At 44.1% G+C, this 17127-nt stretch overlaps 1 protein-coding gene and 1 long non-coding RNA gene across 2 annotated transcripts in view; one reads left to right on the top strand and one right to left on the bottom strand.

Annotated features, from left to right (window-relative positions):
* Positions 1–17127, bottom strand: part of ABCA4 (ATP binding cassette subfamily A member 4) — a 128119-nt gene that overhangs the window by 40560 nt on the left and 70432 nt on the right. Inside the window, 9 exon segments of the mRNA XM_049111658.1 lie at positions 1769–2022; positions 5679–5727; positions 6089–6294; positions 9454–9538; positions 10624–10817; positions 11802–11939; positions 12417–12556; positions 13290–13421; positions 15214–15388. Of these exon segments, the coding sequence (XP_048967615.1) occupies positions 1769–2022; positions 5679–5727; positions 6089–6294; positions 9454–9538; positions 10624–10817; positions 11802–11939; positions 12417–12556; positions 13290–13421; positions 15214–15388 (1373 nt within the window).
* Positions 14107–17127, top strand: part of LOC118355056 (uncharacterized) — a 22834-nt gene continuing 19813 nt past the window's right edge. Inside the window, exon 1 of the long non-coding RNA XR_004816706.2 lies at positions 14107–14222. This is a non-coding gene — a long non-coding RNA (uncharacterized LOC118355056). The remainder of the gene's footprint in view (positions 14223–17127) is intronic.

The raw sequence follows: 17127 nt of genomic DNA, 5'->3' as shown, positions 1-17127 counted from the left end.
TCTAGATATGTCTTCTGAGGCAAGGGAGATAAAAGCAAAAATCAGTGACTGAAACTGCATCATAATAAAAAGCTTCTGCACAGCAAAAATAATAATAATAATAATCAACAAAACTAAAAGGCAACCTACAGAATGGGAGAAGATATTTGCAAATGACATATCTGATAGAGGGTTAGTATCCAAAATATATAAAGAACTGATACAACTCAACACCCCCAAAACAAATAATCCAGTTTAAAAATGGACAGAAGACATGAACAGACATTTCTCCAAAGAAGATGGCCAATAGACACGTGAAAAGATGCTCAAAATCGCTCATCCTCAGGGAAATGCAAATCAAAACCACAATGAGATATCACCTCGCACCTGTTAGATGACTTCAATCAAAAACATAAATAACAAGTGTTGGCAAGGATGTGGCGAAAAAGGAACCCTTGGTGGGAATGCAAAGTGGTGCAGCCACTGTGGAAAATAGTATGGAGGTTCCTCAAAAAGTTAAAACAGAACTACCCTATGAACCAGTAATTTGCACTACTGGGTATTTACCCCAAAATACAAAAACACCAATTCAAAGGGATATATATGCACCTCTATGTTTATTGCAGCATTATTCACAATAGCCAAACTATGGAAGCAGCCCATGTCCACTGATAGATGAATAAAGAAGACATGAGATATATATAATGGAATATTATTCAGTCATAAAAAGAATGGAATCTTGCCATTTGGAATGACATGGATGGAGCTAGAGAGTATAATGCTAAGCAAAATAAGTCAGAGAAAGACAAGTACCATATGATTTCATTCATATGTGGAATTTAAGAAATAAAACAAATGAACAAAGGGAAGAAAAAGTGACAAACCATGAAACATACTCTTAACTATAGAGAATAAACTGATGGTTACCAAAGGAGGGAGGGTGAAATAGGTGATGGGGATTGAGGAACGCACTTGTCATGATGAGCACTAAGTAACAAAGAATTGCTAAATCACTATATTGTACACCTGAAACTAATATAACACTGTAGGTTAATAATACTGGAATTAAAATAAAAAAGTGAATTAGGGATGCCTGGGTGGCTCAGTGGTTGAATCTCAGGGCATGATCCCAGGGTCCTGGGATCGAGTCTCACACTGGGCTCCCTATAGGGGAGCTTCTCCCTCTGCCTATGTCTCTGCCTCTCTCTATCTCTCATGAAAAAAATAAAATAAAATCTTAAAAAAGAAGTTAATTAAAAAAAAGAAAAGAAAAAAGAGGCCAATAACCTTAATATGTAGGGTCATTGCAAAAATGAATGAAAATATGCGGCAGCCTGGGTGGCTCAGCGGTTTAGGGCCACCTTCAGCCCAGGGTATGATCCTGGAGAACTGGTATCGAGTTCCACGTCGGGCTCCCTGCATGGAGCCTGCTTCTCCCTCTGCCTGTGTCTCTCTGTGTTTCTCATGAGTGAATAAATAAAATCTTTTAAAAAAATGAAAATATGACTTTACCCTTCACTGTAAGAATAAAAACAATCAATATAATTGTTATTATTTTATTTTCTCTGCTTGGTGAGGTCAAAAAACTTAGGAAGAATCTTTATGTTACTAAGAATTAAAATAAAAGTTGGCAAGGAGCAAACAAAGCCAATAGAACCTAAAGAGGGTGCTCATCTCTGTGTTTGAAGCACGTGCAGGAGAAAGCCGAGGAGAAGATGGTAAGGCCAGGAGAGGGCAGGCAGGCGGTGGCCACCAGGAGCCAAGCACGGGCAGGGACCAATAGTAATACCTGGGCCAGGAAGTCCTTGTGGCTGCGAATAGTGTGGTGGAATCGCTTGACCAGCAATGCCTGCACATGTTGGATGATGAGCTGCGCTCCTGTGTTGAGCCGGCTGCGTGCCTCTGGCTCTGAGGACGGCTGGCCCTCTGGGTGAGGAGCTGGCTCTGCAGAGCAGCCATTGGAGCCCTGGGGAATCTGTCTGGCTTTCTCTCTAGGGCTCAACCAGGGGTGTCGGAGGTTTTCTCTTTTCTGTTGAGTGCCACCTGATTTGGAAGATTGGATTAATAAATTTAGAAAAATACTCACAAGGTTTGACTCTCATATACCATTATTTCTTACTCCACTGGTTTTTCCCTTCATTTAAATCAGTGACAAATTATCAGGCCAGGTAGGTTAATAAACTTTAAAAAATTCTATTTGGGGGGCCCCTAGCTGGATCCATCAGCAGAGCACATGACTCTTAAACCAAGGGTCATGAGTTTAAGGCCCACATTGGGTGTGGAACTGACTAAAAATAAAATCAATAAATAAAAATAAAATAAAAGTTTTATTTTTTAGTGTAAATCATCTATAGACCTATAGACGGAATCACCCAAAATCCTTTAAAAAGTCTCTACAGGAGCCAAAGAAAAGAGGATATAAATGCATTGACAGAGAGGTCTAATACATATAACTAAGTAAAAAAAATTGAAGTTACAGAGCAGTATGTATAATAAGATCATACTTATGTTAGCACATATATATAACAAATTATATTTTATACATACACACACACACACACACATATATATATGTAACTACAAAGCTCTCACAAAATATCCACCAAATGCTTAAAGAAGTTAGTACTTCAGGGATGGAGCTGGATAAGGGGCAGGGATGAAGGGAAAGGGTGATTTTAGCCTTTTTTGTATTATCTGAATTTATACATAGCAAAATGTATTAATCTGTAACCTGTGGACTGACGTAAAAGTCAGAGTTGACTTGTTTTTTTCTAAATTCTTAGAAGCCCCTGAGAAGTGGTGGAAAGACTAATGAACTAGGAGTTAGGAGACCTGAGTTTGAATCCTGACTCTTACTTGATGCATAAATTGGGCTAAGTGACTCACTCAGTCTAAATCTAGTTTTTATATCTGTAAAATGAAAGTGAAAATATCTCACAGGGTTGTTCTGAAGATTATATGAGCTAACATGTAAATGTGCTCTAAGAACTACTCACTGCAAGTCATTAGTTATGCCGAAGCTATAGTTTATCATCACCAATTAATGTTCATGTGTAGAACATGTTGTTGGACATAAAGAGAGAGCCTAGAGGACTGTTGGTTGGTCCCCAGCTGCTTTCTTGACCCTCCTAGAGTCCCCTAGCACAAGCGCAGCTGCAAAGGGAGTTGGGTCAGCCCAGTCATCCTTTCACCCAATACTCATGGGCACCTGCAATGCAGCACTCTGGCTTTGTAGGCTCACTGATGACCTAGTGTCAGAGTCCCAGTTCTCCTGCCTCCTCTCTCTCATCTGGGCTCAGATTTTTTTTTTTTTTAAGATTTTAACATTTATTTTAGAGAGACAGTGAGAGAGTCCAAGCAGCGGGAGGGGCAGGAGATAGAAGAAGCAGACTCCCTCTAAGTGGACAGCCCAACGTGGGGCTCTAGATCCCACAAGACCCTGAGATCATGACACCAGCTGAAACCAAGAGTCAGACGCTTAACTGACTGAGCCACCATGGTGCCCCGAGGGTTCAGATTTGGTGTGTGTGTGGCTCGCCCTCCCTCTGGTGAGATCCCTGCTGCCTTTCCCCAGGTCTATCCCATAAGCTTTGCTCTCTTTCTGATGCCCCATCCAGACCGGAGCCCACTGCCCAGGCAAGAGCTGAGGGCAAGAACTGTTTGTTCCTGGCTTTCTGCTGCCCTCTAGTGGTCACTGGCTGTGAGCCACACCCTCAGAAGCGGCAATGACCCTTCTGATACCTTGAAACTTGCGCCCCCAATGGATAGCAAGTTCCTCCAGACTGGAGATAAGATCAGAAACTGTCATCTCTAAAACTGAGCCAATTAAAAAATGCATTTAGCCATCTGAAAAATGGGAGCAGTGAGAGTATGGACTTGGTCCTATATTTGAGAGCTAAAATCAGGGAGTAAAACTCAGAAGCCTGAGTGACTTTAAGGCAAGTCATCCAATCTGTGTAAACTCAGTTTTTCCCAGAAGGGGCTAACCTGTGCCTTAGCAGCTCCATGAGATTATAGTGACAAAACAATGGATGTTAAGTGCTCCATGAAATATAAAGGGTTAAACAAGTTTGAGGTAAAAGATGATTTGTAAATGTTGACATTAGGATTTTGCTAAATCTCAATCAGAAATCACAGGCTGTGTTAACACTCGGCATGTATTAACTCATTTAATTCTCTCAACAATCCTAAAAGGTGGGTACTATTATTTACCCCATTTTGGAGATGAGGAATTTGAAGTAAAAAAGGACTCAGTATTTCCCCAAAGCTACTCAGTTAGCAAATTGTGAGGCAAATTATGGGGATCCACCTTATTCTAGCAGCTACACTCTTAGCTTCTACCCCTGCATGTCTCTTTGGAACTTCCTATTCTGTGCCAGGACTGATCAGTCTTCTGATGTGTTACTTATTTTCCTGATAAGACCTAATTATTAAGGAGTATTCTGTGCAGATAAAAGCCCCAACTCTTGAAACCATCATATAGCATCCAATATAAATTTGCATATTTTTATTGTGGCCTTGGTTACTGTAAGTCTTTGTCTTTGGGTGACCTGGGACAACTCAGTTGCTGTGTCTGCAAAGCTGGAAAGAACAGCTGCGCCCTTTGGTGAGCTGCTCCCACCCTCTCCGGAAGACTGCCCTTCCCTCTCATTCTGCCAGGATGCCCAACTCTTCTGGCCACTGCATGACCACCTGGACCATGCAGCGCATTTGGGCTGGTATATTTGACCACTGGTAGTTCTAGGCATAAGCTGGTAAGCAGACTTCTGGGACCACTTACGAAGCAAGATGAAAACCATACTATCTTAAGAGTTGGCATCAGAAACTTCACAGGAAGGAAACAGTCTTTGCTGTGCTCTACTGTACTGGGCAGAGAGAGGTAACCAATAGGCGGAGCCCAAGGCATCAAAGGAGAATGTCCATGCAGCTCTGCCCATGAACAGGACAGAGGAAAACACAATGGAGACGGGGGAGCCAGATAGAGGATTTTAGTGTGGCTGGATGCCTATTATTCAATCAGAAGTGGCTTGTGTCATGGCAGGTAATCCTGCCTACTTGTCCATCTCCCTATCCCCTAGCCTCCATAGTAACTTCTCTTATGAACACTTTGTGTGGCTCTGGGGTTTTAGTAGAGATCACAGAAGGGGCAAGTTGGTGCCCAGGCTCACACATATAGAAGAGAGGTCCCCAAATCCACAGAAATTATGGATTTGCAAATTTCCATCAGGCACTAAATGAAGGCTCAGAATAATTTTATCTCTGCCTCAAAGAGGCCAGAAGATCTCAGTTGGCATCTGGGTTGCATTCACGATCGCTATTATCTCTAGGGACTCTGGGCTGTCATTCATGCAGACAGGAGTGGATCAGAAGCCTGGTGGAGATAAGAGGAGCAGATAAGGATGGTGACAGGGCAAGTATAGGAGACCCAAAAGTGGGATAAGAAGCTTAGGAGTGGCAAAGTTCCCAGCCTGAACTCCTTAAGAATCCTCATTCATCTAGAGTCTTTTCATGCAGACCTAATTCCAATTTGTCATTCTTTCGTCATTTAAAGGAACCAAGAATGCAAAATGTGTTACTCAGGGGTTTGGTAAATACTGTGAAGGAGTATTTGCCTGCTTTGTTGTTTCATGAAATTTTCCTTAGATTTTTCAATACAGAGCTTGGGGAGTGTGATGAGGGAACACACTCTGGAACCATACCAGCAAACAGAGGTCCTGAATCAGAATCCTCCGTGACCTTCAGAAAAATCTGTCAAGAAGGGAAAAAGAGAAAATTTGGTTTAGACATTCCATTCTCAGAAAAAAAACTAACCCAACTTCAATTTTGTTGGGTACTGCTTCATAATGGAAGGAAAATACATTGCAATTTATCTAAGAACATAGTCTTCTATAAATATAAAAGTATATGCACACGGTGACCACAACTATGTAAAATTTGTTTCTGTATAGACAAAGGCATGAGGAAATGAACCAAAAATGAAGACAGTTGCTATGCTTGGGTGGGGAATTATGGGTTTTTGCCTTTATAAAATGTCCTCCTAGTATTAGACTTCTGCAAAGAACCCCCTTTTCTGCTACCTGATGGAAACCAGCTGGAATCTCAGCCTTACCTCTTCCAGGGGAGTGTCAGAAATTCCAAAACTGCTGAGCCCCAGGTCAGCTAGTGTGTCTTCTAGCTCTCTAAAAAGGCTGGCATATGCTCTCTGCTTGAAATTCTTATTTGGAAGGAGGAAGATAAGTTCTTGACCAATGCATTCCACCAGCTTTGCCTCTGGAACATGGTGTTGTACCATATCCATCAGCTCATTCACATCCCCTAGGGCAAAAAAAGAGACTGACATCAACTCTGTTTTCCAGAACCTGGGAGACTGTGAACTTGCTCACATCCCCTACTTTCTTCTGCTTAAGGGGCATTTAAATTTTATTTATTTATTTATTTGACAGAGAGAGAGAGAGAGAAAGAAAATGAGCACAAACAGGGGGAACTGCAGAGGGAGAGGGAGAAACAGATTTCCCGCTGGGCAGGGAGCCTGATCCCAGGATCCTGGGATCATGACCTGAGCTGAAGGCAGATGCTTAACCAGCTGAGCCACCCAGACACCCTAGTAAGGGACATTTCATTCCACAATAGTGACTCCTGCAGAGGACTGAAGGTGCATCTGGTCTGTTTGAGCCTAGTACACCCTGTGAACAGTACTGAGAGGGAGAGGGATCGGATGGCTTGTCCCTTACAAGCTCTGTCATATCAGGTAGGTCATACCCTAGTTTTTTCATCTGTTTAAAGGGGGAAATAATGGCACCCACCCATTTTACTGGAGGACTGGGTGAATTAATATACTCAAGACCCTTAGAATGATGTATCTGGTGCCTAGGTAAATATTAGCAGCTATTGTTATTGTGAACATCATCTCTAGTAAGAAAGCTCTTATCATCACCGTTGCTCCTTCTTATTCACAAGCCTGAAGGTTAAGTGAAAGTTGCTTTCCTTTTCCTTGTCTGGCCCAAGCTATGGGTGATTTGCCCAAGATGCACCAAGGTGCATACCTGGGCAGCGGGGGGGGGGGGGGGGGGGGCGGCGGGGGTACTGGTAACCAAGCTGGATGAGAACTCCCCTTCCTAAATCATACACGAAAGCCTGGTCTAACTCTTTAAAGGAATGTGCCATTTCCCTTGGGACTGCACTTATCTCCTCCAATGAACAAACCAATCAATCTTAATACCCTGATCTTAGGAAATGCAGAAGCTGTAGAGTCAGCTGTGGGGGGGCATGGAGTATGGGGTGTACAACATGGGCTGTGAGGAAGTGTCCAGTAACAAGTATTTACTTGACACTCTCATATATTTGGAATTGAATTTCATGCATAATAAGCATGTATTATTTAAAATTAAAATCTGGGAATGATTGGGTGGCTCAGTGATTGAGCGTTTGCCTTCGGTGCAGGTCATGATCCTGGGGTCCCAGGATCAAGTCCCATGTCAGGCTTCCCACAAGGAGCCTGCCTTTTCCTCTGCCAATGTCTCGGCCTCTCTGTCTCTCTCGTGAATAAATAAATAAAATATTTTAAAAAATAAAATTAAAAATTGAATTTAAAAATTTTAAAGCATGTATCTGAAGAGACAGTTCCGTATTATCTAGAGAAGCAGGTCAAAGGGAGAGGAATTCTAGGGACTCAGAACCCAGCTCTCATGGATTTCTGCAAGCAGTCCTCTCAGTGAGGGTCACCTGGTGTATTCTTCACTTTGTCTTAAAAATGACCCATGTGGAGGGATTTCATGGCTTTTAATCCATGTCCTTCTGTTTAGCTGGACTGGAAGGCTTGTTTTATGTCAGATTCACAAAGTGGACTCAATTGTCTTTAGCTCTGGGATGACTTCACACAGGGGCTGGAGGGTTCCTTGCGTGAGGAAGCAGCTTTGCCCTAACAGCTCTCTAGGGGTCATGTGCATTGTTCTCTGAGGAAGGAAATTGAGCCCAAAGCTACTGGATTCCCAGGAATTGTATCTTAGTCATGTGTGTCAGCCTTCCAAGGGGAGCCCTGGAGTGTAGAAGCTCTTGCAATGTCTGGCAGAGAGGGGTGTGTGTGTATGTGTGTATGTGTATGGGTGGTACATGGTTGTGTGTGAGGGGAAAGCTTTCCAGGGAACTAACTGGGGAGCAGAATGATCTACATCTTCTTATCTGGGGCATAACAGCTTACTGTGCTTCCTACAGTTCACACTACCCCCCTTGTAGTCAAAGAAAATAAACATTTATATAGAAACAAAGGAATATTAAAAAAATGACTCCAGCCAACAGGCCCTGTTTCCAACTAGATTTTGGTGCATCCCTGTATTGGTTTTTAAAAACTATCAATGTATTGACCAAGATTCCTCCTGGGAAGGAACTCCAGCAAGCTGGGAGAGACTCATGTCAAGGCAGGCTAGGGAGAAGACACAGCAGTCATCCCGACAAGACATGTTCACGGGCACCACAGCTTTTATCCATGCAAAGAGTGGGTGACAGTAAACATGATGCAAACCTGGGCATTTTCCCTCAAGTTTCAAGCACAGTATATAAATAGTGTCTAGTTTTCCCCTTTCACCAGATTTTAGTCAGTAAATTCTTCAGATTTAGAAAAAAGAATAGTCTAAATAGAAAATTTTGTTTCTTCTTTGATAAGCAGATACTTTCCCTCCTCATCCCCCTCCATCATCCACATGGATCAGTATACAGGTTTAATTTTGCTCCCTTTTAAAGATATGGGGTGTGTGGTATTCCATTTGCAAAGACACCCCAGAGGTTGGATGAAGTGGGCCTTAATGGAGTACAAGAATGTTGGCAAAAAAAAAAAAAAAAAAAAAGAATGTTGGCAAGCACTTTGGGTCCCTAAGGTTAGGTCCTGTGGGATAAATGCTTACAATGAGAACTTCTCTTCTGCACCTCCCTGGAGGTGGGGGTGCCCCTGATGAGATTTAATGCACCCTAACTCAAGGGGAATTGCTAGGAAGTTGGGACTCTGAGGGAAAAGTCAAGAGTGTCATAAAGATGTGTGACTTGGCATCCACTCCATGCAGTCTGACTCTCTGGAAAAGTTCACTAGGAGCTGTATGTCACCATGGTTTCACCTGAGGGCCCCACCCGAGGGCCCCACCTGAGCACCTACAGTACCCCTTCTTCAGAGACTTAAGTAATGCTGCCTAGAGCCAGGACAGAATGATCCAGGTAGGGAAGCTTAACATGGGCCAGGACAAGGAGTGGACAGACTGGATTCCTTAATTAAGGGAGGAGGTCCTTAGGCCCGGGGCTTCTAAAATCCCTCCAGGGATGGAGGAGAAAGAAGGCCAAACAGAAAGATGAGCAACTGCATGTCCATGGGCTTGAGAAGTATAGTTTTTCTCTTTACTCCCATTACAACATATGACAACAGGACACACCTACCATGTGGAGAGATGATTGCTAGACAAGAACCAAGAAATAGCCTGCCCCAGTGCTTACCATCCAAGACTTGTTCTGGCGTTATCTCATCTATGTGGGCTGGACACCTGGTAGAAAAACCCTCAGATGCACAGCTGCAGGTCCCCTACAACAGACAGGCATCAGTCACTTGAATGACAGCATCTCCCTGAGGCCAACTGCCATCCCCACTGTGCTTCATTTGTTTCTTGTCGCCCAAAGTAGTCAACAGATTCCCTCCCCCCCGCCCATTTTAATATATTACCTCACATGAGCATTCTGAGGGTGTGGTTATTTGATTTTATCATGGAGAATGTGTGAGTCAGGCACAGAGAGTAGTAGCAGCTCCTCAAAGGACACCTTTGGCTTGTCATTATCATATGACAGCTGTAGGCTGGCGTGTGCAAGACATTCTGCTCCTCCATCCTCATGGATGCATGCTGGCCTGTGAAGTCTACCCAGTACTGGAAAACCTGGAGGCAGCCTGACCCTTACACTACGGGGGTGGCCAGAGGCCTAGGTATGCTACAAAGTAACTAGCCTGACAACTCCAACAGGAGCAGTGCCTAGTCCCAAGGAGGCCAGAACACTTCATAATGCTTTCTCTCACTTATCACCATATCCCTGACAAGCAGAAGCAGAGTGGATCAGTTTTGTTTTCTGCACGTAAAGAAACCAACGCTGATGAGCAATTAAGGAATCTGCCTGGGATGACAGTTTTCCACTCAGCCACCCAGACCTGAACCTGGTCTCCTGACATGCTGAGGGGGTCTCTGCTAATGGGTATTGTCTGGCTTCATCATTTTCAGGTTATAGTTCCCAAGAAAGCCTTTCCTTGGCTTTCATTTACCAGCGGACTTTGGGTTTAGTTAGGAAACATAAATGTTGGAATGGAACATAGGAGGCCTCAATAGCTACTCTCCTTCCAAGCGTGCTGCCTTGCAGATGGAGACACTTCTACGTGGTAGCACATCACATGCTTATTTAGGGTTCTGGAATCCCAGCTTGCTGAAAACTCATTTCATTTGGGGTGAAGCATCTCTGTAGGAGGGTTCGGAATGTCACTTATCAAAATCTGCCAATAGTTTCAGAAACAAAGAGGTTGATTCTGACAGCTAGTGCCTGATTGGGGTAGAGATGTCTGGCATGGTAGCACCACACTGTGCATTTCTGCTTACCACAAACAGACTCTTTTCCCGGGCAGACACATACCTCACAGCCTGTTCTTTGGCTCTGGATGTTTTTCATCTTGCGCACCAAGGTTAAGTAGAAGCCCGTGCCAAAGCAGTTCTTTAGGAAGAGCGGGGTGCCTGAGCAATAAAGCCTTCCCTGGGAAATGATGGCGATGCGGTCCCCAAGGAGGTCAGCTTCGTCCATGTGGTGAGTGGACATGATGATGGTTCTGCCTGCAAGGGTCAAGGGGATATCACCAGGCAGACCTGGGTGGGGCTGGATGGGAGAGGATGCAGAGCAACCTCCCTGACATGGGCATACAAGCTGGAAGTTGATAAATAAAAAACAAGTATTCTGCGGCAAAGTCCAGAATACTCGGATAATAATGACAACAGCTAACATTTTATAGCATCCTGCATGCTGTAAAGCACTGTCGCATATGGTATCTTTTCATCTGGCATTGGACCTGCTCCAAATAAATAAATCACAGCGTATGGGACATATTTGTTACAGTTAGTCAGCATCTATTGATTTCCATATGTATATTCCTTGAATTGTTACCACTGCGCTTATAATCTTTGCAAAGAAAACACACATACTCTGAAACCAATGGGAGATGTCATTAAAAGATAATGATAATGAGGATTCCAGGATGGCAAGGCAAGCCTGGGATTGAGCCACGCTCTCACATTCGTTAATAGGCACTCTGAGCTCTGCCTGCTATCTTTCTGGATCTGATCCCTCTGGTTAGAAGGTACTGGGATTGAGGAAAGAATGTCCCATTTTGAGACACTGCTATGCTGCAGTTCCTTTGGAGCACTGGACACATGTATGTCACCCTCACACCTGGCCCTGAGTGGTCATCTGACAGCTATGGAGTTTCTTGGGATGTCTGCCTGTGACTTCGGTCTTCTCAGTCAAGAAGAATTTCACTTACAGCTGCATGGATTGTTCCAGAGAGAAGGACTACAGGTTGAGAAAATCTTTTAGAATATTTTGGGAAGTAGGCTGCTCCATCAATGACTTCCTGTCTATATTGGTGTAAAAATTTCAGGAAGCTTCCACTGGAATTTGAATTCGCTCAAGTCACTGCTCACACTCTACTGGAGTGTAGTTAAGGCTGTTGAGTATGCTCAGTTCCAAAGCACCATGTGTGAGAGCGGGAGTCACAGATAAAGCCTCAGTGGGAGCACACGCCACCAAGCAGTGGCTGTTACCTGAGCGGTACTTCAGGAGCAGGTCCCAAATTGAGCGTCTCGAGTACGGGTCCACCCCAGAGGTGGGCTCATCCAAAATAACAACTTTGGCACCTCCCACGAAAGCAATGGCGACAGACAGCTTCCTCTGCATGCCACCTAGAGGTAGATCCAGGGTAACAGAGTCACAAGGGCTTAGAGGATAGGAGGAGAAAGGCCCAGGGCTGGTGGCATCGGGGGTGCAGGGTGGGGTTGGGGAGGAACCCTTAAGTCCATTAGCAGCTTGAAGCTGCCTCCTTAGATGTTGATACAATGTTCGAACCCTAGTGGTATACAGGCCTCTTTAAATGCAGAAAAGACAAGAAATGCAGAAACAGATAAAACCATTTGAAGGCTGTTCTTACATTTTAGTTCAAACACATGAACATCAGAACAAATAAAGCTCAGGATGGTACAAGATAGGGTTCTCTGTGGGAAATGATCCAGAGGTCTTTGGATTGCTCTTTGGTGCACAGAATAACTTTACAGAAGTGCTCTACGTCTTAGGAGGTTTCTTATAAGCCTCCCGTTCTGCCAGTGTACTGGAAGACAGTGGATTTGCCATCTGTAGCCTTGACTTTTTCCAATACTAAGCACCTGATAGATCCTGAGCTTCTTCGTTCCTCTTGTGGTGGAGGCCTGTATCCTCCAACATGGCTTCCATCTCCAGCTGGGCCTCTTCCCAGGACTTCCCTTTCAGCTGGGCATAGAACAGGATGTGTTCAGCCACTGTGAGGCTAGGGGACAGGGCAATGAGAGAGGCAATGCACTCAGCAACTCCACCTCTAATGATTTACCTTATAGGAATAATTAAGGATGAGCACAAAGTTTTAGCAATTAAGATGTTCATTGTGATGCTATTTATGAGACAAAAAACAAAACCCAGATCCTATTAAATATCTAATAAGAGGGGACAGCAGATTTATACAATGGTATAGTATATAAACGTAAAAATTATTTTTTGAAGTTATCTCTGGATGGTGAAATTACAGGTGATTTCTATTTTTTCTTTTAATCTATATTTCCTCCCTTCCTTTCCTTAATTACTGTATATCACTCTCTAAATAATAAATAAAAGTTTGAGGAAAAAAGCAATTAAAAAGCCTCCTGAAAAATCAGTTTTTAGTGCCTGGCTTAAGAAAGAAAAAGGAACAATGGTTTCCTCTCTTGGTCTCTGAGAGGGAGTATTTCAGGGCTGAGTGCAGGGGCTCAGGATGGGCCAGTAGATCAGAAGGCATTACTCTTCTGAGGGGGTAAAGCTCAGCGCCCAGTGCCAGAGATATAGTCTTTCTGAAGGATACCTGTCATAGCAAGCAAGACAAAAGACCTTGAGCATGAGGAAACCAAACAGAAATACTGCCTCCTGCCCCTAGAACTGGCATCCTTGAGCTCCGCTCTAGAGAACACGTGTGTTGTGAGGGCAGGGTAAGAATAAGGCATGGAGAGGGTCTCAACTGCTGTTCTTCTTACTGGTGGAAGAGGATGTTGTACTGTGGACACATGCCAAGACTCTGCCGGACTGCATCCAGGCTGGTTTCGATGTCCTTTCCTCCAATGAGCACTGTCCCTGATGTTGGTGGTAACAGACCCGTCAGGATGGACCTGCCAAATGTAGGAGTCAGTGGCAGAAAAGATGACTTTTCGTAGCCCCACTCCAGGGTTGGTGAGGACTTTCACAGGGATTCCTGCCTTGGCTCTCAACTGAACCCAAACCATTATTAGTTATGGGGACCAAAAGTTTCCCATACAGGCTTTAGAGTCAGTGTGCACATCCAGCCCCTACTGCCAATGACCACATCTGTCTTCTCTGCTTCTATTTATTTCCTACTGCCCCAGGCAGGCCCTTATGGGTCCTCAGGGTTCCCAGCTGCAGAACATTCACTTACAGCCAAAGGTCCCTACCCGGCACAGCCATCACTGGTCTGGTGCTGCGGGGGCTCAATTAAAGGCATGTGGTGCATAGGTCAATACTGTGCCGATGTCATTATTATGAAGCATAGGGGAGGATCTTAATGAGAGCCCAGGCATTCAATCTGTCTTTGTTGATTAAATAACTGAAGGCAGGCAGGGGAATTACCATCAATGATATCATTTTTGGATTCAAAACAAGAAGTTCAATAGGAATGTTGGCCTTTTTTTTTTTTTTTTGGTAAAATGAGAAATAATGATGTCTACCTCCTGGGCTTGTTGTGAGGATTAAATGAGTTTATACTTGTAAAGCACTTAGAACTGTGCCAGTATAAAGTAAAACTCAAAATTATTATTACTATTTTTTATTAAACAGTGTGTTTCAACCCCCAGGGGAAATTGCATTTCAGCAGTTGATGAAGTAATGTGTTTGCCTTGAGAAACCCTGAGGTCGTGGATGGTGCTCTGGACTCTCTGACCATATTAGTTAACAAGGTGAGCAATCAGTTGGACTTAGTACTGTCTGGGCCAGCCAGCTCTGTCCCTGAGTTCAGATATAATCTCAGGTTATCTGAATTTGTACATAGAAGCTGAAATCTCTGTTGATCAACCACTAGAGGGAAACAGAACCAAATATAATGGCACTGGCCCCACATTCCATTCACACTGAACCGCCCTCAGAGAACATTCCAACGTAGGGTGTATACTGCTGTTCCTTCCTGGGGCTCTGTAAGAGGTCATAGGACTTGAAGACCGGGTATCACATGGCTTCCCTGCCCCTTGAGAGGCCTGCCCTCTGACGCTCCTTGGGAAACTTTAGCTAGCCCCTTTCTCCTTCTCAGCAGGTGGCGCTCTGCTCCCTTAGAAAAGCGAGGGGAGCTTCCTGACCTTTCTATGCAGAACTTGCACCTTCCCTGAACTTTACCTTCAATCACCAAGTGGTTACCCCAAAGGTCCCGCTAGGGACCATACCCTTTTTACTTTCTACAAAACAGATAGGAAAAGGAAACCCCTTTGAAAATAAGTAGTATTCTATGGACCAAGGTCATGTGATGATGATAGCCATGACTTTAGCACCATTATTGATGGTAGTAATACTGGAGAGCTTGAGGATGGGAAAACAGGCTCACGGTGTCAGAGACCAGTCAACTGAAAAGATCTGGCTCTTGTCCTCACTGGACCATTACAAGTTGGTGACCCCAGAAAGTCACTTCGATCTCTAGATGTACACTTCCCCAGCACAGAAAGGGGACCATAAACTTATTTCACCGCCCTCTTCCACTTGTTGTGAGGATCAAATAAAACAATGAATATGAATGAGCTTTGAATACTGCAGTGTGCTTTACACATCCTCAGGACACAAGTACATGGTACACTGTTGTCACTAATACTCAATGGGAAAGAAAAGACTACAGCTAATGGGGCAGAAGAGAGCCAGAAAATGAGTGGTTAGAAGAGCAATACAGGCTGTTGCCTGAAAACTCACAAAGTAGTGGTTTTCCCTGCTCCGTTGTGACCAAGGAATGCAGTAATCTGGTTCTCGTAGAAGGTAATGTTAAGACGGTCCACAGCTGGTCTGCTGTAGGGCTCAAAAATCTTCACCAGATTTTTCACACATACCCCAGGAACCAAGCCTGGAAGTTCACGTTCAAAGAAGGCGTCTTGGAGGAAAAAAAAATGAACATGATGTATGTATAATGCTCTATTGAACACATTCTTCAAGGCTCACTCCTCAGACTATGTCTTTTGCCCCCATGGCATTAGCTGTGACCTTTGTAAGGATGACTACAAAATAATAATGGTAATAATAGTACCTAATATTTATTGAGTAGTTACTATGTGCCAGGCATTGTTTAAGTGCTGTATATGGATTACCTCATTTTACCTTTATTTTTTTTTTCATTTTACCTTTATAACAGCTCCATGGAGATAGATGTTGTTATGCCCATTTTTATAGATGGGGAAACCCAAGGCACAGAGACAGCAAATATCCAATCAAGGTCACACAGCTCATGAACGACAGAGCTGGAATTTGAACCCAGAGTGCACTCACTATATACAGGGAGAGTTAGCCCGAAGTTCAATCTTCAGCCCAGGCTGTCATTTCCAACAGGCCATGGAGCATTTCCTCATGGGCTTCATAGTGACTCAGGCTTCTTATCTTCCTCCCAAAACATAACTTTCCCTCAGACTCTCCCATGTCCACTCCTGTAATTGCCCTTCTTCTGGTCACCTTGGCTCGAGCTTTTGTGTTAATCTTGCCTAAAACAGACTTCTTACTCCTTAGAACTTCAGAGTTTGTCAGTTACTGGGTAGGATGGTCCACTCTTCCTCATCACTGCCCCTCAAACTCCACCCCTCCACTCATCCACTTCCACACCCTTCCAGTGCAGACCCTCTTTACCGTGTTTTCCACTTCTCTAGACCTCCAGTCCCTCTATGCTTTAGTTCACCCTGTACAGCACCACTTAATTTATTAACATTGGAGTTCTGAGCATTGACTCCCATGCAAAACAACATCTTGATACTTCTCCTATGGATGATACTTCCAGTATCTTCTATAACTAAGATGAGAGCCAGCCCCAGCCCCCTGATTTGGCCTTGCCAGAAATTCCACTCTGGGAGGTGGGCCTTCCCAGAAGCACTGTTTAACTGAACATCAGCTCTCTGAGGAGCCAGAGATCACTGACCTCAGCTTTGTGAAATGGCAACCTGGGCTGGGCCAGAGGCCTGGAGACTGGACCCTCTTATGTGGTGGTGGGCAAAGTCCAGAGGCCATGTTCCTTCTCTGACCCAAGGTGAGGATAGCAAGAGCATTTTAGCATTCACAGAGAAGTACATATACCTAGGGGATGAGACCATGGGGAGAAGTACAGAACTGGTCTAATGAAGGCAAGGAAAGCAAAGACAGGGAACACTTGCAACCCTAATCCATTTATTCAGGAATTATTAGGTAACTTCCATGGTCAGGAAAGGCTTTTGATGGTTTGAATGAATGGGCTTGTAGATTTGTAAACCACGAATGAAGTGTAGTCAGTTCCACTAGACTCCTTCCTCCTGTGCACAGAAGCATTTATTTTTGTCTTTCCTTATAGCTCATATCCGCTTTAAGTCCCAGTGACCCAAGTTATTGTTCTTGCTAAATCCTCGGAAGTCAGCACATTTGTGCAACTCACTCGGGACTTGCCTAACAAGGGCACAAACACACCACATACTTGGGATTTGCTTTCTCCAGGAAATATGCGTTAATGTCTGGCTGGACCATTCATGCCACACACGTGCAGCTGAGCCCTTGAGAAGCTATCAGGCTTAACCCCTGTCAACAGAGTCGGTTTTCTGGGGTCCGTCCATGGAACCGCTGTCATGAAGTGTATTGCTCCATCCTTTTATGGTACCCTGC

Source organism: Canis lupus, chromosome 6 (assembly GCF_003254725.2).
Source record: "Canis lupus dingo isolate Sandy chromosome 6, ASM325472v2, whole genome shotgun sequence".
Classification (NCBI taxonomy): Eukaryota; Metazoa; Chordata; class Mammalia; order Carnivora; family Canidae; genus Canis; species Canis lupus.
Note: the sequence above shows the minus strand (reverse complement) of the source record. Positions and strands in the feature narration are given on the sequence as shown.